Source organism: Wyeomyia smithii, chromosome 2 (assembly GCF_029784165.1).
Source record: "Wyeomyia smithii strain HCP4-BCI-WySm-NY-G18 chromosome 2, ASM2978416v1, whole genome shotgun sequence".
Lineage (NCBI taxonomy): Eukaryota > Metazoa > Arthropoda > Insecta > Diptera > Culicidae > Wyeomyia > Wyeomyia smithii.
The window spans coordinates 167,609,853-167,630,809 of NC_073695.1; the positions used below are offsets into that span (position 1 = coordinate 167,609,853).

At 40.5% G+C, this 20,957-nt stretch overlaps 1 protein-coding gene across 4 annotated transcripts; it reads right to left on the bottom strand.

Moving 5' to 3' along the window:
- Positions 1-7,736: 7,736 nt before the first annotated feature.
- On the bottom strand, positions 7,737-10,702 carry LOC129724416 (asparagine synthetase domain-containing protein CG17486). Of its 4 annotated transcripts, none has more exons than XM_055679292.1 (6): positions 10,421-10,702; positions 9,451-9,934; positions 9,195-9,382; positions 8,699-9,141; positions 8,317-8,497; positions 7,737-8,252 (listed from the first exon to the last, which is right to left on the bottom strand). In XM_055679292.1, exons 1-6 carry the CDS (start codon positions 10,499-10,501, stop codon positions 7,788-7,790), a joined length of 1,842 nt encoding a protein of 613 aa, XP_055535267.1. In that variant the 5' UTR covers positions 10,502-10,702; the 3' UTR covers positions 7,737-7,787. The 4 variants fall into 4 exon arrangements, with proteins under 4 accessions (XP_055535267.1, XP_055535268.1, XP_055535270.1 ...); XM_055679293.1 differs by having other exon boundaries at positions 9,451-9,847; positions 10,421-10,697; XM_055679295.1 differs by having other exon boundaries at positions 9,451-9,847; positions 10,442-10,696.
- Between the last annotated feature and the right edge of the window lie 10,255 nt (positions 10,703-20,957).

Below are 20,957 nucleotides of genomic sequence, written 5' to 3' on the forward strand. Positions count from 1 at the left end.
CAAGATACGATTGAAGCCAGCGTAAAATGTTTCCGCCAAATCCCATTCGGTCGAGTTTTTCAATGGTAATGTTGTGATTAATTTTATCGAAGGCTGCTGATAAATCAGTGTATATAGCATCGGTTTGGTGCCCTTCAGACATAATATCCATTGAAAAAGAGGTGAACGTTAGAAGATTCGTTGTTGTTGAACGCTTTGGCATGAATCCATGCTGCGTATCAGAGATAAGAGACTTACATTGATAAAAAATCGGTCCCATCACGACCAACTCGAACAGTTTTGAGACTGCATTCCCGGCGGAGATTCCGCGGTAATCATCGACGTTTCTTTTGTCACCTTTTTTTTAAACCGGAAACATATACGCGAACTTCCATGCAGATGGAAAGTTGCTTGTAGAGAGTGAGAGGTGGGAAAGATGACAAAGCGGAGTAATCAAGCCGGTAGCGCATCGCTTCAGTAGAAATTTGAAATGATGGTTTTTTTCGTGACAATGAAGCTAGGTTCCAATATTACGTCTGTTAGTATGTGCTTGAGGATTTAATTAAAAACAAGGAGCAGTAAAATTGGTTTTGCTTGTATGTAAAAATAAAATCTACTCTAAATTTTTTTCCATAAACAACACAGTTATTATTTGATTCGAAGAAGTTACCATAATTTCAGGATGCTCTAGTGGCTTGTACGCTAATGGAACCCTATTATATGGTAAAAAGACTGACTTGCACTTATGTCGTAAAGAGAGAAACACTAGACAGTTGAGACAAATGAACGTTATTTGAATGAAACATACGTTATAAAGTTATTTTCGCCGTAAAGTACGTTCATCGTTCGAATCAATTTATGTACGCCATCAGCAACTCACAAATTTTGTAAATATTTTTTTGTCGCTTTTCTACAAATTTAGCGAATTAGCGATTAGCGTTTCGAAGGTCAAAACTCTAGCGACGCTAACAGTTCGCAAATTAGCGAAACCGCTAAACCGCTAACTGAAAATTAGCGTCGCTAATTAGCGTTTTAGCGAATTAGCGGAATGGTGCCCACCACTGTCAAAGATTATATGGATCTGAGAACAAATTGTATTTATTGTCTCGAACAATTAATGGGAATAATTCAAACTACATACAGGAACTATTTTAATAGGGCCAAACAATTCAAAATATTCATAACACAAAAAATGTCAATCCATTTGAGAACACCTGAAGAGCAGAACGCCATCATCGAACAAACACATGACCGCTCCCATAGAGGTATCTGGGAAAATAATCAACAAATAGCCAAAAGGTTTTTCTTTCCGAAGATGAAACCCAAAATTACAAAGCACATTAAACTCTGCCAAATTTGCAACAAAAATAAATATGATCGACACCCTTACAAGATAACGTTAGGCGAAACTCCAAACCCAAACAGACCCCTAGACATAATCCACATAGACATTTTCATCGCAGAAAGAGTAGTTTTTCTCTCAGTAATAGATAAACTCTCAAGATTTGGCACCTTAATAATACACATAAAATCTAGAAATATTTGCGATACAGAAAAGGACTCACAAAATTCTTCAAAATGTACGGCACACCACGTCAAATAGTATGTGATAACGAACCAGCTTTACGAATAGAAATACGGGGGCTTCTTCACGATCTTAATATAGAAATATTTTTCACTCCACCATATCACAGTGAAAGTAATGGAACGGTCGAGAGATTCCATTCTACTATAGCAGAAATCTTCCGCTGTATAAAAGTGAATTACGAAGAGTTGAGTCTGAAGGAAATTTTTAATATAGCTTGTACACAATATAATAACAGCATACACTCCGCAATAAAAATGAAACCAAGAGAAGCTTTTTACGGTCTAAAAGATGAGCAAGAAAGACCTCTAAATATTGACCTCATGATTCAAAATCGAAATAAGGTTTACGACGAAATCATTCTAGCCATGGGCGCAACTAAGGAAAATTTCTAGGGGGGTAGTTTTCATGTATGTCATTTAAAAAAAGAGAAAAAAAGAGTTTGTATATGCTTATTTAATAACGCTTAAAATAGTATCGTAAAAGCAGAAAAAAATCACTTAGGGATAGAATCTCCGAAGATGTACTGAATATCTTGAACACACCGTCAACGCCAAGCTCTTTCAGCAACACTGATTCGTTATTGAGGAGAGCCAGATTTGGTAAACGGCTGGGCAGTGTTTTTTAACAGTTCACCCGTACTAGTTAGAATAAAATAGAGCCCAGTGTGGTTCAGGGCATAATGCCCTATTCCTACCTCCACGTGGTACCGACTGGGATACGAGCAACCAAGGAAAAACCGGTGTACCGGTGGGAACTTGGTCGTATGCTGACAGGAAGGGGTAGTTGTTCTCCTTAGAGAGCAGCTTGTCTGCGCGTCTACCCGACAGGCTAGGGGCGGCTCAAACAGCGACTGATCCGGACCGGACGGTTGAACTATGAAATGCGGTGTCTCGCCAGCTACATCTATGGCGGCAGCTCCGTCGCGAGACTAGGCATCGCAGCCCTAGTAAGGCAGCATACTAAAATCAACATACTACGGAGAATCAAGAATTCAAAACCCAGCCGACGAAATAAGGACGACGATTAGAAGCTCAGTACATGTAACAGTAGATCGCTTAACGACCCGGATCCCGGATCGTTGCGCTCCAGGAGCTTTGACGGAAAGGAGAGAAGGTACGGTGGATTTGTGGCCGCAAGGCACGATAGCTGCTCGCGTAGAGACATCAAGATCGTCGTTGGGGACATGAACGGAAGGAAAGACTTATATAAGCCGGTTATCGGCCCGCACAGCCTGCTATGCACCAACTTCGCAGCTTCCCGCAGATTAGCAGTCCAAAGTCCTTTCTTTCCTCGACCAACGTGCAGCAAAACAAATTGACCACGTTCTCAACGCCGGCCCGTTCTTCTCAAACATTAAGAACGTACGCACCTATCACGGTGATGATCGGACATGACCACTTCGATACAAACAACTACAAAACCCTGATATAACCGGTAGTCCTCTACGGAAGTCCTTTTGGTGTTTTCGAACAGAAGGTGCCTATCGGCGAACAGAAGGTGACTATCTACGGTGGAGCACAAGCGGACGACGGATAATGGCGACAGCGCATGAACCATGAGCTACAAGCGCTGCTTGGAGAGAACCCCATTGCACACCTGGCGAAAGACAACAGGTTGCGGTGGGCCGGTCACATCGTAAGAATGCCGGACGACAACCCTGTGAAATCACTTCTCTTCAGCAACCCTACCGGCACAAGAAATTAAAGGGCGCAGCGTGCATGATGGCTCGACCAGATCGAAAGAGACTTGCGAGTGATGAGACGTCTGGGGAACGGGTGAAACACAGCCCAAAACCAAGTAAAATGGCGACTTCTTGATACATCACGAGTTATAACAGCTCTCGTCTGACTGGTAAGGTGAGTAAGAGAGCAAGGGTTGAGAATCGATTCTGGGTGCAGAACTAGTTCTTAGCCAATGAATGACGACATCTCAATTTGTGTTGATTTTGATGCTCTGATAAGTAATATGGAATGTAGATATATTGAATACAATCATTCTCCGGGAAATTCTAGGGGGGGCAAAACACTTTCCAGGGGGGGCTTCAGCCCCCCCTAGCCCCCCCGTAGTTGCGCCCATGATTCTGGCCAACGATAAGTCGAAAAAGCAAAACCTAGATTACCATAATAAATCCCGAGAAGCAGCACCAGCTTTCCCATTAGATGAAACTACATATAACAAAGTTCAAGGTATAAAAAAGAAAACCGAACCAAAATATGTACAGAGTACAGTAGCCCAAGATAATGGAAGAACACTGGTGAATGAGTCCGGCAAACAAGTTTATAAGGACAATATCAAGAGAATTTAGATCGCTTCACTTGGAACAATACACAATTCACACTTATCGAAACAAAAACTAATAAATTTCTCTTTTTAGGAAACAAACCAGCAGAAACCAAAACCAAGATGAAAATCCACATGCTACATACACTATGCATCGCTACACTATTCATCACCATCCCACCATCCCATCCTCAATCCATACAAATCCACGACATCAATAACAACGCAGGAGCGTTGCTTTTACAAAGGGGGGAGGGAAGAATAATTGCAGGCTACGATAGAATCTTACACATCATTGATTTCCAACAAATTGAAATCTCAGTATCAATTATAGAAAACGTAACAAGTTAGCTAGCTAATTCATCCAGTGACTTTTCAGACATTATCAGGATAACACTAAAAGAAATAAAATCATTTTTTAACTCAATACACATCAACACAAATAAAAATAAACGTGCGATTAATCTACTAGGAAGTGCCATCAAATTCGTTACCGGTGATCTTGACGCAGAAGATATGAATCTAATCGAGAATAACTTGAAGGAGCTTAGAGCAGCAGGAAACTCGCTGATAAAACAACATAACAGACAGATTAGGATCAATACTAAATTCGAAAACAGACTCAAATCAATAGAATATGCAATAATGATGGCGAAATTAAACGTTATTATCAAATTTATATTAACTTCAAAGAAATAGAAAACATAGCTCAAGAAACTAGAAATCAGGGTCTAGAAATTAATAGTATAGAAGATGCTAGCAACTATCTCACCACCAGCGTCATCTACAAGCGATCAACAATAATCATCAACGTAAACATCCCACAGTTGCTCACCACATCATATAGAAAATTCAACATCTACCCGCTACCCCTCTCCAATCATACAGCCAAAATACTTTACAAAAACGTATTCATCAACGAAGTCGAAATTTTGGGCATTAAATCGGAATGCCAAGAAAGTCATAAAATCACGATATGCGAAAGAAAACAGCTAGTCGATATTAGCGACGATACGTGTGAAGCACCATTATTGCGAGGTCATCATGGGAAGTGCAATCTCTTTGAAAGACCTCCAACATCAGAAATAAAAACGATAGCCCCAGGCACATTGTTGGTTTCAACCGTTCACCAAGACGTACGAATCAACAGCACCTGCGGCATCAGCAACCAAAAATTAATCGGAATCCACCTGATAGTATTTCATAACTGCTCAATATACGTCGAAAACGAGCTATATGAAAATTACGAATCCTGGTACCACCAGCCAATAATTCTTCCATTGCAACCCTTGAAAATAAAACCTCTTCAAATCGAAAAGCATATAAACCTTACAGAACTGCATGAACTGCATTTAAAAACTAGGCAACACATGTAAACAATAAAATTCCATTATAAAGTTGGAATCGTATCTATCGGCACTGTCAGCACATTCGCTTTTCTGGCTTTCATAATTATCAAATATCGGCTCATAGCAAAGACAACAAATTGCTCGAGACGATCACTACTTAAGGGGGGACGAGTTAAAGACAACATCCTCAACAACAGTTGTCGCTGAATCTAAGCGACCAGAAACCAAGCCACGCGCAAACCAGACAGCACACTCAGCAGGATTGGAGCCCGGAGCCACCAAAGTATTCAACATGGAACTCGGATTGACGTCGCCAAGTGCTGCATCGTCGTTAGGTCTTAGGTCAGCAGATTTTAGGACAGCAGGTAGGGCAGTCAGGCCTCTGTAAAACAGTCTTTAATCAGTCACAAGTGAAGTGTGACCGAGTACGGTCAAATTAAAGTTTTTAAAAATTAAATTCAAATCAATGATTTTTTAAGTTATATATATATATATATATATATATATATATATATATATATATATATATATATATATATATATATATATATATATATATATATATATATATATATATATATATATATATATATATATATATATATATATATATATATATATATATATATATATATATATATATATATATATAAATATATATATATATAATAGTGTTGATGTCACCATTTGTGGCAGAACACACAATATTAATTCTGAATAGATATTAGTACGGGTCATTCCATACGAAGTGACCACGAAAAAGCACAAACTTGGACACGACCATCACAGATTTTGCTCAAAGTTGGCAGAATTATTCATCTACTGTAATTTTGGAAAAATCCCAAATTTGGTGTCGATTGAAATACCCCCCGCTCTGTGGGACCCCCCTGTTTATTGCAAAGTCACGCATTTTTTGTTCAAAATCTCATTTTTCTTTTTCTTACAATTCATAGACGTAAGATGTCCGAAAAATCCTTGGAAAATTCCTTGGAAAATTTCACATAAGAAACAACTATCATTCTATCCCCTCCCCCCCCCCCCCCCCCTATTAAAAAAAACTGGATCGTTGCAGCGAGTGAAGGATATAATCTTGCATTTTTTGCAATTAACACGCATGCCGTTGTTGTCGCACCAAATCATCAGAATATTCAAATCTTCTTGCAACGCTCCACAGTCAACCAAGGATGGTATGACACTGAATAGTTTCAAATCATCAGCGAAAGATAGTTTTCTTGACGAGATCAGTGCATACAGATCATTAACGAATATGTTGAATAATAGGGGCCCGAGCACGCTGCCTTGAAGTACACCGGATGCAATGTGGAAAATGTAAGAATGGGCGGAGTTAACCAATACCTACGCAGAACGATTTGTTAGGTATAAGAATAACCACTCCATGATCCATTCTAGGAAACCCATCCGCCTCATCTTAGCAATGATCAAAACATGTGGCACAGTGTCGAAGGCCTTCGCAAAATCTATGTACACAGAGTCAACTTGGCGTTTTGCTTCAACTTCTCTGGATAGGGTGGTTACGTAGCACATCAGATTCGTCGTCGTTGATCGGTGTTTCATGAAACCATGCTGGAACTCAGACAAGAATGGTGACACAACACTGTATAGCACGTCGTGAACAAATTTTTCAAAAACTTTGCTCAGACAGCTAAGCATGGAGATTCCGCAATAGTTAGTTACACAGTTGCGGTTTCCAGACTTATAAACAGGAATAATGTACGCTGATTTCCAATCCCGTGGGAAGACTCGATCTCTTAGCAAGCTATTGAAAATTAGAGCAATTGGTGACGCGAGAGCAACAGCACAATTTTTCAGTAGTAGTGGGGGTATCTCGTCGACGCCTGGTCCTTTATTGACATCTAAATCTTCCAGAGAATTCCGTACTTCATTCGTGGAAAACTGGATGGATGGTGGGCTGATTCAGGTGCATTATAGTTTTGAACTGGTGACACTTTGCTGAACACGTTTTCGAAAAAGGTCGCGAAGAGATTGGCGGTTGTACTGCTAGTCCGAGCTTCCACACCGTCGAGGTTCATAATATTCGGAATACGGTTGTTTGAATTTTGCTGTCTGATGAAGTCCCAAAATCGTTTGGGATTTTGCCTGATACTCAACTGGATTTTAGCGATATAGTCAACGTAGATGTTAGCAAAGCCTCTAATTCATACAGATTGATGCGATCTCGGTTGAGAGAAAAAAGCGTTTCCGGGTCTTCCTGAGAATATTACGAAGATTGCGCAGCTCGTTAGTCCACCATGGATTTTTTGAATTAGTGCTGAATGTTCGTCTTTTCTTTGCCACAATATCGCTAAGAATCCTCTGAAGTTCACTGTAAAATCTGCGAAGCAAGTCATCGACAGAGCCAATACCCAGTACAGTCTCCCAGTTGATGTCTGTAAGTGCGTCGTTTATTGACTCAAAGTCACATGTCCGATAGTCATTGGGAAGAAACCCAAAATTCTATTTATGAGCATATTTTGCTAGCCTAAATATTTATATCAACAGAATTGGTAATTTCAACGAAATAATTGTTCAAGCGTTATAAGGATAATTTTAATGAAATAGTAATCAAATGGTTACATCATCTGAAGAAAACTGGAATTATCACTAGCATTCTGCTTACGATCAGCAACTTTAGAGCCAAATTGTAAAGCTCGTTTTTTAAGGAACGCAGCAGCTTTCAGTCCCAGTTTATATCCACACAATCGCAATATAAGCTTATCCCCAATACCCGCACCTAAAGGATGATAGCATTTTTGTGAAGCTTTTAAACTCTTTACGAATGAAACAAAACCCTCCTGTAAATAGGGAGTTCGCGGTGTTACACCATGATCACATATTATTCTATCATCCCGCGCTAAATTTCTGCTTGGTAGTCGCTTCCAGTCTAATTCAAGTTCTTCTGTCAAGTTATTATAAGCTTCCTGGATATCGTTATCACTAAATCGCAAATCTGTAGTACTGAGATTCCTGTAGAAGGCAGCTTTATGTCTCGAATACCCACCAAATAATTCATCAGCTCCTGATCCCACAATCAAAACCTTCAAAGACAATTTAATGAGTTTTCTGAGCATTTGCTGAATATTTTTTTTCAGATTATCTTACCCTACTTTGACATGAATATTCTACACCTTTTAATATACCAACACCACGGGAAGCAAACCATAGGGCAGCCCCTAGTGATTCATCCAGCACTGTTTTCAAAGGGAAAACTAAATCAGATATTCGTTGTCTATTGCTCTCTAATTCTTGGCGAGTTACATTAATTTCTACAAGCTGCCATTTACTAGAATATATCATAAAAGCTTTTCAAACCTTCATAAATATTATTCATCTTTATTCTACATTTATATCAAAAGAAAGCCACTCAGAAACGCTAGTTTGATCAGAATTAAACTGTATCGAATAATACAGTTGGCCTAACAGTAACTTTGATCAGATTACTTCTGACCAAAATGTAGAACAGAGATTACAAAGTTTGTCTTACCGACTAGATTTGAGGCGCTGCAGTTCTATTAAAGTTTGCTTTGCCGTACATCGATCAGGAACGTTCCAATCTATCAGTTTGGTCGACTTTAGCTCTACCACATTCAGAGGCTTCTCTCGATTGATTTTTTCAAAGGCTACATTTAGCAAATCTATAGGAATGTTTTGATCCACAAATCGATCTGCTATCAGTGAGATTATGGCACAATCAATTCCACCTGAAAAAAGAATTCCAATCCGTGCATGTTCACACGGATTTTGCAATCTTATACATTGCTTGCAATATTTTGGAGTATTTATAATTCTTTCTTCAATAGATTCCTCGAGTAATCGGATCAATTCTTCGCATGTTTTCGAAATAGCAGGTATACTTAATAAAAAATCAAAAAGAGACTCGTCACGTTTCTCTATATTTTTTAGAATGTTATGATAATCAAAATTTTCCTGGAAAACAAATCATTACAAAATGTTGATGCAAATAAAATTGCTAGACTTACTTTGATAATCGTACTTTCGTGCCATGGAAGACTAAAGAAGGATTCGTCTAGAATAGCAATAAAATTTGTTACATCCAAGTTTTTACTCCACGGTAACATTTTTATTTCTGAATTTTGCTTTGTCAAATCCACAAAATATACTCCATTTGGTGGTAGTTCAATGGTATCGTATACCATACTGTTTTTTGCTGAAAAAAAAAATATATATATATATATATAATTAAGGAACAAATTATTGAATTTTAGTAATATGTACCTAACGCGCTGCTGATAAAGATTCCTAATTTGCTCCGACCAAGCAACAATGAATTCCTACCCAAGCTATCACGTGCAAAGTAAACCCTTTGCAATATTTTGTCAACCAATATTACACTAAAAGAACCTAGCAATGTTCTAAATATCTGTGAGATATCATGAATGGCATCGATTGTTTTGTATAACCATAATGTATCACTACATTCTCTGTCTTCTTTTTTATTAAACAAATCGCCATTAAACAGTAGAACGTATCTATCACCATCAACAGGTTGACGAGAAAGTTCTGCTCCCTGTTGCCATAAAACAGCGCTGAAGAGAAGCACCCTCGAATCATAAACTGTCCAATCTGTCGCGTCTGGACCTCTGTTATTTATAAGACACTTGCATTGTTCTAACTGGAAATAACATATTCTGAGAACAGTTTTGGATGCAACAGCATAACAGTCGCTTTCGATTTTATCACAAGTTAAACCTTTTTTTGCCTATAACATAAATCCTTCATCGGGTATATAGTTAAATCTAGACAAACGTTTCAAAGGGTCCTATCTGCTTTGATCGATTTTTTTATCGATCACTTTCATTCAATCACCACAACTTATTAAACACCTTTTGCGACACGTTATTTGTACAAGTTGATAGCGGAGGGATCACTCTAGCCTTCTGAACGAAGACCACACATGGGAGACTTACTGAAGCAGAACCATAACCAAAATAAAAAGACCCTCCGAAAAAACGACGAAAGCAGATAGAACCTTTTGAAATGTTTATCTAGAAATAGTTTAAGTAAATTTGAAGCGCAACTAGATCAAGGGTATTGAAATTTATTTTCTCATTTTGCGTAGATTGCAAAACAGAAGCATGCAATATCCTTGCCTCTACATAGATATAGTGAAGTATTGCTTTTTATTTGAAATGGCAAATGTTCATGAGTTTAACAATCAATGATATAATAGAAAAACAAACTGTACCTGAATTTGTAAATAACCTACAACATCGTCACCGAGTTGAATCGAGTTCACATTTGATATGAAACAGAAAATTCCACACATCGTTCACTTGTTTATACCGTTTATATTTACCATTCTTCGCTTTACTAACCTATATTTATAGTTACGTAGTAACAAACTAGCCAGAGCTGCCAGATTTTATTTTGAAAAATGTTCGTGTTCGTGTGCCTGGTGTGCCAACAAGTGCTCTGGTTTGGGCGGTTTGGGGCACAAGAGAAACCAAAAATCACCCAAAGTTCTGTCAAAGTAAAAGCCCTCTCTGATTGGTCGATTCTATTGAACGCACTGTTGAGTTTTATTATTAGTCGGTATGGTTGGCCGTGCTGCAAAAACTTTCGATATTTTTGGTTTACACTGTTTCTGCATACCAAGTGGATGAACTGTGTTTCTTTTTTTTTTTTCTTCACATAACATTTATTTGACACGGCACAAATACAATTTAATGTTTAACGGCGCCAATTATATCTGATGACTTAAAAACTAAAGCAAATTTTTTATCCTCGCTGCCGACTACGAGCTGAAATTAAGTCTAACTTAAAGCTAGCATGGGATTTCCAATCAGTGTTTTGTTGTTCAATGGTCGTCTGATAATCGTCGAATGGCATGTATGGATTCGTTCTGCTGAGCCACGATGTCGTGAGTTGGGACAGAGGCTCGTAGTCCTTGGGTCCTGGTTCTGTTGTGCGGGGTCTGGTTGCTGGTTTTGTGCTTAAGGTTCAAACGTGTTCTTGTCGTTTTGTTGGGTGTAGACGGAGGGGAACGGGACTAGACTGGGGCGTGGATGGATTTCAGGAAAACGTATATAAGGGACATGTAGGATAGGTCACGGCTCGCCAAGACATCACGAACAGGAACAGCCGGCTGTCTACCCTCGGCCTGCAGGGAAGCTATTAATTTAGACCTGGCGTCACGGTGTACAGGGCATGACCAAACCACATGCTCTATGTCGTGATAACCTTCACCACAGGCACAGATACCACTTTCCCCGAGCCCAACACGACGGAGGAGCGCGTCAAATCTATAGTGATTGGACATAAGCCGGGACATCACGCAAATGAAATCCCGACCTACATCCAACCCCTTGAACCACGGGTTCGTCGATACTTTGGGGATTATGGAATGTAACCACCTTCCCAATTCCCCTCTGGTCCAAGCATTTTGCCAACTGATGATCGTATTCTGACGTACAAGTGCGAAAAATTCATTAAAGGCAATTGGTCTTTCATAAATATCACCGTTTGTTGCGCCCACCTTAGCCAAAGAGTCCGCTTTCTCATTACCCGGTATCGAGCAGTGAGAAGGGACCCACGCTAAGGTAATCTGAGTAGATTTTTCGGATAAAGCACTCAGATGTTCCCGTATTTTCCCCAGGAAATACGGAGAGTGCTTAACATCTATCATCGATCGGAGAGCCTCAATGGAACTGAGACTGTCCGTAAAGATGAAATAATGGTCCGTGGGCATTTTTTCGATAATCCCTAGGGTGTACTGAATTGCAGCTAATTCTGCGACGTAAACAGAAGCAGGATTATCGAGCTTATGGGAGACGGTTAAATTGTTATTGAAGATACCGAAGCCAGTGGACCCATCAAGAAGTGATCCGTCAGTGTAGTACATATTGTCGCAGTTGATGTTTCGATATTTATTGGAAAAAATTTTAGGGATCTGCTGCACGCGTAAATGATCCGGGATTCCACGAGTTTCTTCTATCATGGATGTATCGAAAAACACAGTAGAATCAGAAGTATTTGATAAGTCGACACGATTTGGAGTATTCGAAGAAGGGTTAATATTTTGGGACATGTGATTGAAATACAATGTCATAAAACGGGTTTGAGAATTAAGTTCGATTAACCTTTCAAAATTTTCAATCACGGGACGGTTCAAGACCTCACATTTGATTAGAATACGAGAAGACAGGCTCCAGAAGCGGTTTTTCAATGGTAGTACTCCAGCTAAAACCTCCAAACTCATCGTATGGGTCGACTGCATGCAACCTAAGGCGATACGCAAACAACGATATTGTATTCGCTCCAGTTTGATCAAATGTGTGTTTGCTGCGGAGCGGAAGCAGAAACACCCGTATTCAATAACAGACAATATCGTTGTTTGGTAAAGCCTTATAAGGTCTCCTGGATGGGCTCCCCACCATTGTCCGGTTATTGTACGAAGAAAATTCACTCTTTGTTGGCTTTTTTTCATCAGATACCTAATGTGACAACCCCAGGTGCCTTTAGAGTCGAACCAGATACCAAGATATTTGTGTACCAAAACCTGAGAAATCGCTTTACCCATTAATTGTGGCTGGAGCTGAGCAGGTTCATGCTTCCTAGAAAAAACTACTATCTCAGTCTTCTCCGGAGAGAATTCGATACCTAGCTGTAAAGCCCAAGCAGACAAATTGTCCAAGGTATCTTGCAATGGTCCTTGCAAATCGGCAGCTTTGGCTCCTGTAACAGAGATTACACTGTCGTCTGCAAGTTGTCTTATCGTGCATGAATTTGCCAGACATTCGTCGATGTCATTTACATAAAAGTTGTAAAGAAGGGGGCTTAAACATGAGCCCTGGGGAAGACCCATGTAGCTAATGCGAAAAGTTGCCAAATCGCCATGCGTAAAATGCATGTGCTTTTCGGACAACAAGTTGTGCAAAAAATTGTTCAAAATTGGAGAAAATCCTTGTCGGTGAAGTTTACCCGAAAGAATGTCAATAGAAACGGAATCAAAAGCCCCCTTAATGTCCAAGAACGCAGACGCCATTTGTTCTTTACGAGCATACGCCAGCTGAATATCTGTTGAAAGCAACGCAAGACAATCATTCGTCCCTTTGGCACGGCGGAAGCCAAATTGAGTTTCTGATAGTAGACCATTTGATTCGACCCAATGGTCTAAACGACGGAGTATCATTTTTTCCATCAATTTCCGGATACAGGATAGCATTGCAATCGGCCTATAAGAGTTGTGATTAGAAGCTGGTTTCCCTGGTTTTTGGATGGCGATCACCTTCACTTGCCTCCAATCCTGCGGTACAATGTTTTGCTCCAGGAACTTATTGAACAAGTTCAACAAGCGCCTCTTGGCATTGCCGGGTAGATTCTTCAACAAGTTGAATTTGATTCTATCTAATCCAGGCGCGTTATTGTTACAGGACAGGAGGGCAACTGAAAGTTCTGCCATCGTAAAAGGTGATTCTATCGCGTCGTGGCCCGGAGACGCATCGCGAACAATATTTTGCTCAGGAACAGAGTCCGGACATACTTTCCTGGCAAAATCAAATATCCACCTACTTGAAGACTCCTCGCTTTCGTTGACCGTTACGCGATTCCGCATTCTTCGGGCTGTGTTCCAAAGAGTGCTCATCGATGTCTCCCTCGACGTCTCGTTCACGAACCGACGCCAATATCCACGTTTCTTTGCTTTAGCCAAGCTTTTAAGCTTGGTATCAAGCTCCGAATACCGTAAATAGTCGCCAGGTATACCTCCCGTCTGGTAGGCCTTAAACGCGTCGGATCTTTGCGTGTAGACATCGGAGCACTCTTGGTCCCACCACGGAGTGGGAGGCCGTTCTTTGATCGTTACGCCGGGATATTTCTTCGTTTGGGCTTGCAACGCGGCGTCGAGAATCAAGCCCGCGAGGAGGTTGTATTCTTCAAGTGGTGAATGATGTTGAATCGACTCGACCGCTTTTGAAATCATTTCCTCGTATAACTTCCAATCGACATTTCGTGTGAGGTCATACGGAATGTCAATTGGTCGCATGCGAGTTGACCCGTTAGTAATTGAAATAAGAATAGGCAGATGGTCGCTACCGTGAGGATCGAGGATTACCTTCCATGTGCAATCCAACCGTAGCGACGTCGAACATAAGGATAGATCCAAAGCGCTTGGGCGCGCTGGAGGTTTCGGGATACGTGTCATTTCACCGTTGTTTAAAATAGTCATGTCGAAGTCATCGCAAAGGTTATAGATTAAAAAGGAGCGGTTATCATTGTATGGGGAACCCCAAGCCACGCCATGAGAGTTGAAGTCTCCCAAAATCAAACGTGGCGAGGGAAGAAGTTCTATTAAATCAAAGAGCAACCGTTGCCCAACCTGTGCTCTGGGAGGAATATATATTGAGGCAATACAAAGCTCTTTACCTTGTATTGTCATTTGACATGCGACAACTTCGATGCCTGGAATCGAGGGGAGGTTAATACGATAGAAAGAATAGCACTTTTTAATCCCTAAAAGTACTCCTCCATATGGGGTGTCTCGATCAAGGCGAATAATATTAAAATCATGGAAGTTGAGATCAATATTTGAAGTAAGCCAAGTTTCACAAAGGGAAAATGCATCGCATTTGTTTTTATTTATCAAAACTTTAAACGAATCAATTTTTGGTAAAATACTTCTACAATTCCACTGTAAGACAGAGATAGAATCCTTCGTATACGCAGTTGAATTAGGCATCGAAGGATACAATCGCTGCAAGGAGAGGCCATTGGGCAGTCAACTGCTTCAAAAATGATCTAACTGTTGGGAGGAATGCTGTAAGAAAAATTTTAATTGGATCAGGTACATTGAAAGTTTCAAAAATCCAGTCCACAATGTCAGAAAATTTCACTAATCCAGAGTTTGTTTCATCAACTGGGAGTGTAAAAGGAGCAACTGGGGTTTTAGATGTTCCTGGCAGTGCTGGGAACTCCTTCTGGGACTTTAAATTTGCCAGCCCAGGAGGAGTTTGCTTCGGTTTTTCCGCAGCACTGTTTGGTTTGTTTGTAACCTTCATTTCACTTTGAGAAATCTTAGGACCTTTTCTGGGAAGTTTAGGAGAGGAAACACTTTTCCTCTTTCTAGACTCCCCAGGATTGGCGTAAGATGCTCCCGCTGGTGAATCGTCAGAATCGGTTTCCTCAGAGGGCAACAGATCGAAGGGGTTCGAAGTAACGGGAGAAGTGGTAACGGTCTTCTTCAGCATGTCAGCGTAGGAACGCTTTGAACGCTCTTTGAGAGACCGTTTTATTTTATCCCTGCGCTGCATGTACACCGCACATGTCGAGAGCTCATGCAGATTTTCTCCGCAGTGAATACACTTTTCAGCGTTAACACTGCAAGAATCTTCCGCATGAGACTCCCCACACTTGCCACAACGTGCCTTATTGCAGCAGTAGGCGGCTGTATGGCCTAACTGCTTGCAATTCAGGCAGTTCATGACGCGGGGCACGTAGAGCCTCACAGGGAGACGAACCCGGTGGATCGAGACGTGGCTTGGTAGTGCAGACCCGGCGAACGTAACTCGAAACGAGTCTGACGGAGTGTATACTGTTTTGCCACCGATGATCGATGCTGACCGCAATTGCTTGCAGTCGAGCACCTTTACTTCGGGACACGTTTTGTTCTTAAAGCACCCTTTGGCACTTTGCAGTATACACTCGACGGACAGACTCGAATCGGTTATGACACCGTCGATCTCCACGTCTCGTGCGGGTATGTAAACGCGATACTCGCGTGTGAAGAGCTCAGAGCAAGCTATATCGTTGGCCTCTTTCAGGTTACCGACCACGACACGGAGCTTGTTAGGCCGGACCTTGGAAATTTCGGTCACGCCCTTGTACTCCTTCGTCAGGTCTTTAGAAATCTGCAAGAGGTTCAACTTTTTCGATTTCGGTCCTGCCTTTGGCCGAAAATAAACAGTATAGCTGCCCTGGGCTCCGTCTGGGTAAAGCCTGGGGCGAGGGGGGACTGAAGAATGAACAGGGGAGGGGGTAACAGAAGGGTCAGGGTCAGAGGGGTTCGGGGATGGTGGCGCGGGAGGCGAGGGATCTACATCCATCTTAAGTCTAGCGCACTAGCGCTGACAAGAACACGTACCTTTTTATTTCTCCCTTCCAGTAAGGTTGGTTGTCCGATCGTTCGAAGTAGCAGCCGTTACAGCCAGCAGCACCAATACAGCAGCACCAAACAGCCACCAGCAGCGAGCCAGGTGTGAGATCACTCCACACAGCGATACGACTCGCTGACACTGATGGCTTCTTCTTTTTCCTCGTTTGTGTCTCGTCCACTGCTGTAGCACAATCCAGCCAGCAGCCAAATCGGCTTACGCACCAGCTGGCAGTCACGATGCGAAACAGTTGCACAAAGGAACGACCTTGAACCCGGATTTATTTCACTCGACCAGGCAAACAATGCCAACACTTGTTCACACGTCTTTTGTTTTATACTCTATCGGACCGATCACCAAACACGTCCAGTACTGATGCGTGTTCGGCACAGAATGAACTGTGTTTCGTTCAACAACTTTTCGAAACATTTTCATACTCCGGATCTGTGAAAATTAATATTCGAAATATTAATCATGTTTTTTAAACGATTCATGTTATCATTCATGTTATCATTCATGTTATCATTCATGTTATCATGTCATCATATTATGATGAACGATTGCAGATTTATTTCAAGAAAAGCAAGAGGAATAAGTTGAAATTATGACTAGGTCAAATAAATCCAAAATATATCTTCCAATCAATTCAAGATTTATTGAGTAACCTTTATCAAGTAACTAATCATAATTGCAACCCAGACCTTGAAAAATCTTAGGTATTGAAATTTCCTTTATTAAATATTTTTGGCGACACTGGCAAGCATCGTGCCCAAGGGGATGGCAGCCCTATCTAAACTCTACACGTTTGACAGTACACGCTCGTCAAATTTAACTCTACACGCTCGTAAATAATAACTCATGAACTGAGCAACTCTGACTCAGTTAAGAACGATGTTCGTAGACGTCAAAAAATGAGTAGAAGTCCTTTTTGATTTTGAGTAACTTTGACTCACTTTTTGGGTTCCCTTCATATAACTTCTTTCTGAGTAACGTCGCATATAACGACGTCCATTTTGAAAGATGATTACGATGTGCTTCAGTTTGTGACATATGTTTTTTAATTGTGTGCGCTTCTGAAGGCATTATAATTGTTTACTTTTATTACAAGGTAATTATTGATGAACATGTGGTGTCGTTTATTGGCCGTATTTCTAGCCAGTAATTAAACTGAACTGTACTCAAAACATGAGTAATGTCGTACTCAAATTTTGAGTAATAATGACCTATTTTTAAGACGCCTAGTTTTGAGTATTTGTGGAGTTACTCAATTTAAGAGTTGTTCCACTTTTTACGAAAATGCGTCAAATGTTACACATTTTAGAGTTATTATTTACGAGCGTGTAAACTGAGTGAGATGTCACTCACTTTCGTTAAAAGTGAACTTACTCTGAACAGAGTTTTCATGATATTGGCCCTGACACAAGTAAAAGAGATTTTTAAGGCTGTTCGCACTTACGCGAATTCTCATATGCAATTGTCAATTTATGTGTGAAAACAAAAGCAAAAATATTTCCCTCCTTCACTTTCGCAAGTAAAAACCAAACCAATATCAACAGAGTCGTCAGGGCCAATTACTAGAGGTGGGCAATCCGCTCACGAACTGATCTAAAGAGCTGGTTCTTCAAAGTGAGTGAGTGATCTATCGCTCTTTTTTAAAGAGCGGTAACTCACCCCTTACTTCAAGCAAAAAGCTGAAGCCGATTTTGTTGATTAGATACCGCAAGCGAGAGCCATATGAATGTTTTACACCCCAAGCGCAAAGCGGCGTGCGACACTGCAATAGAACTCCCAGAAAATAGCTACCGCCGGCTGCCTTCTCTCCTATGCATAACCATCCACCCGCCGCGGGAATAAAAAATAAAATCTACTTGCCACAGTTTACACACAGCACACGGGCTGGCTAACGCCGGGACGCAAACGAAAAGTGGAACGAAAAGAGCGAAAGAACTGGTTCACTGATCTTTTGAATCTATGCAGACAACTCGCTCCCGAGCTGATCAGAAAATCAGTTCTTTGAAAGATCGAAATCTTCTGATCGCGAGCGGATTGCCTGCGAGCTGAACAAAAGAGTCATCGGAAGAACCAGTTCTTCTGAGAGCGAAAGATTTCGCTCTTTCAAAGAACTGAATCTTTTGATCAGCCTGCAAGCGGATTGCCAGATCAGTGAATCAGTTCTTTCGTTCCACATCCATTCGTGTGCGTACTCGGCGTTAGTCAACCCGTGTACCTGTGTATGGACTGTTGCAAGTTGTTTTTTTGCATGCTCTTGCGGCTGGCTGGTGGCTGGGTGATGAAAAATGCAAGTCATGCATATCAGGGCAGACGTTTGGTTGCAGCTTGTTTCTGGGAGTTCTATTGTAATTTTGCGCGCGACCTTGCGCTTGGCAAATCGGGTGTAAAGCTTTCACCTGGCTCTCGCTTGCGGTGTCTGATAATTAGCTACACTGATAAAAACCAAAAATTATGTAGGAACGAAAAGAGCGAGTGAGCTGTTGAAAAGAACTAGTTCATCTTAGTGAGCGGAACCGCTCTGATCCGCTCACTATAGTGAACCATTTTTCCCACCTCTACCAATTTCTAGAGATCCTCACACGGTAAGAGTCGCAAACCCATTAATGGGTACTTTTTCAACCATTTCGCCAAAAAGTGAGCCAACCCATTTAGTGGGTAAACTCGATTTACCCATTAACGGGTAAACCGATTAAACGTCAAAAACTGAGTACAAAATCACTCATTTCGAGAAATGAATTTTCTCAAGGAAATGGGTGAAATTTTACCCATTATTAAATGAACGGAAACTTGTGATCACTCAAAAAAAATGAAAAGAAGTGAAAGTGAAATCAATTATTTTTAATAATTTGCAAAAATGAATCTTATTTACGAAAACAGGAGTATTTTATCTGCTATCATCAATTGTCAGAATCGCTATTCTCTGCAACAAAGCCAATACCAGACGGATAGTGAACATTCTAGACCTAATATAAAAAAATCTCACATTGTAAAGTTCAATACTTGATATAACATACTGTTTACCTTGCAACTTCTTAAACGACGCAGTATCGAATCTCTTTTAAAGTCCTTCCATGGCAATTGTTGACAAAACAGATCGTAGAAATAACGCGTGCGAACAAATCGACAGAGCAAACTAGAACGATGCTTGAAGTATTTTTTCACCCATTAATGGGTAAACAAATGACCCATTTTTTTTCTAAGAATATGTCTTTCTAATGCGTACAATTTCACCCATTTCACATATTTAAATTTACCCATTCTTTTGACAGCCGCATATGACAGAAAAAATGGGTACAACAATACCCATTAATGGGTTTTCGAATCTTACCGTGCAGAGGGAGAGATAAGCGGTGAAAAAAACCGCTGATTTGGCAACTATGTTTCACATATCAGAGGTGCCAGATCTCTTCTCAAAGCGCAATGTTCACTAACTTTTTTATTCGGCTCGTATAACTGATGGTGACGGTGGAAGTCCTGGGGAATAATAAAGTGCATCACAAAAACCGTGAAGGTGTTCAATTTTATGTTTATGTTTAATTTCATATACTTTCATCATTATTCTGTAGACTATACAAAGGGTTTGTGAACCACCAGTTAAAAATCACTCTGATGAAGCAACTTTGGAACATTCTCAATTCATTGTTTAACAATTCGCCCTGACGGAATTAAATCATCTCCTTCACACACATTGAACTGCCCGTATGCGAATTTTAGGGAAAAATATTACAATGTTTGCTATCACATTCACTCTTGAAGAAATTCCTATCTTCTGCACTCACAGAGTAAACAAATTGAAGGTGGCAGCACCGTAACTCCGTCAGAGCGAATAGAACATGAAAAACGTGTAGAAAAAAAAAATATATTCTTTATTGAATTTTATTACAATACCTTTCAATGTGTTACCTTTCTTGTTCGTTTGGCTCGAATTTTGACATGTTCGTTTGGCTCACAACACTCACTTCGCATATCTCTCCCTCTGAGTATTGCTACTTGGGACAGATAGATCCCCCTGCATATTGCGCTTTAACAAGAGATCTGGCAGTGCCAGACTGGCACCTTTGACTTTTAGACCCACCCGTTAAAAAATTTTGACAGATACATTTCTACGCATGTATCAACTCAATCGGGTACGTGTGTGATCGACCTACTAATCAACTAATTTCGTCGAATCGGATATGTTGACAGGGGTGCAGATTTAGTCGTTTGATTAATCAGTCATTATTTTTTTACATTATCACGTGTCATTGTGAACGATCAATCAATCCTCAGGCGGAATTGATTCTCGTGGTGTTTACATAAATGAGTGGCTTTACAAAAGAAGATTGATTGCGAGAGGTGATAGTCGAAGAAGTTGTATGCAGTTTTCATACCGCAGATGAAATTCGCAAGCCTAACCTCATTAAACACATAATAAGTAAGTTGCTTTGGTATTACAGTGAGTGTATTTTCAAAATCTTACTAGGGTATCTAACGTCTTCGTCAGTGGTTTTCTTCGGCCCCCTTTTGCATAAGATTGCTGCAGAAAAACTTTTTCGACGTTCGATACCCTATTTAAATTTTTCAGACATCACTTTTGTAACGGATAAGCAATTCACGGCGCTGGTGAGTCAGGCAAAGGCAAGA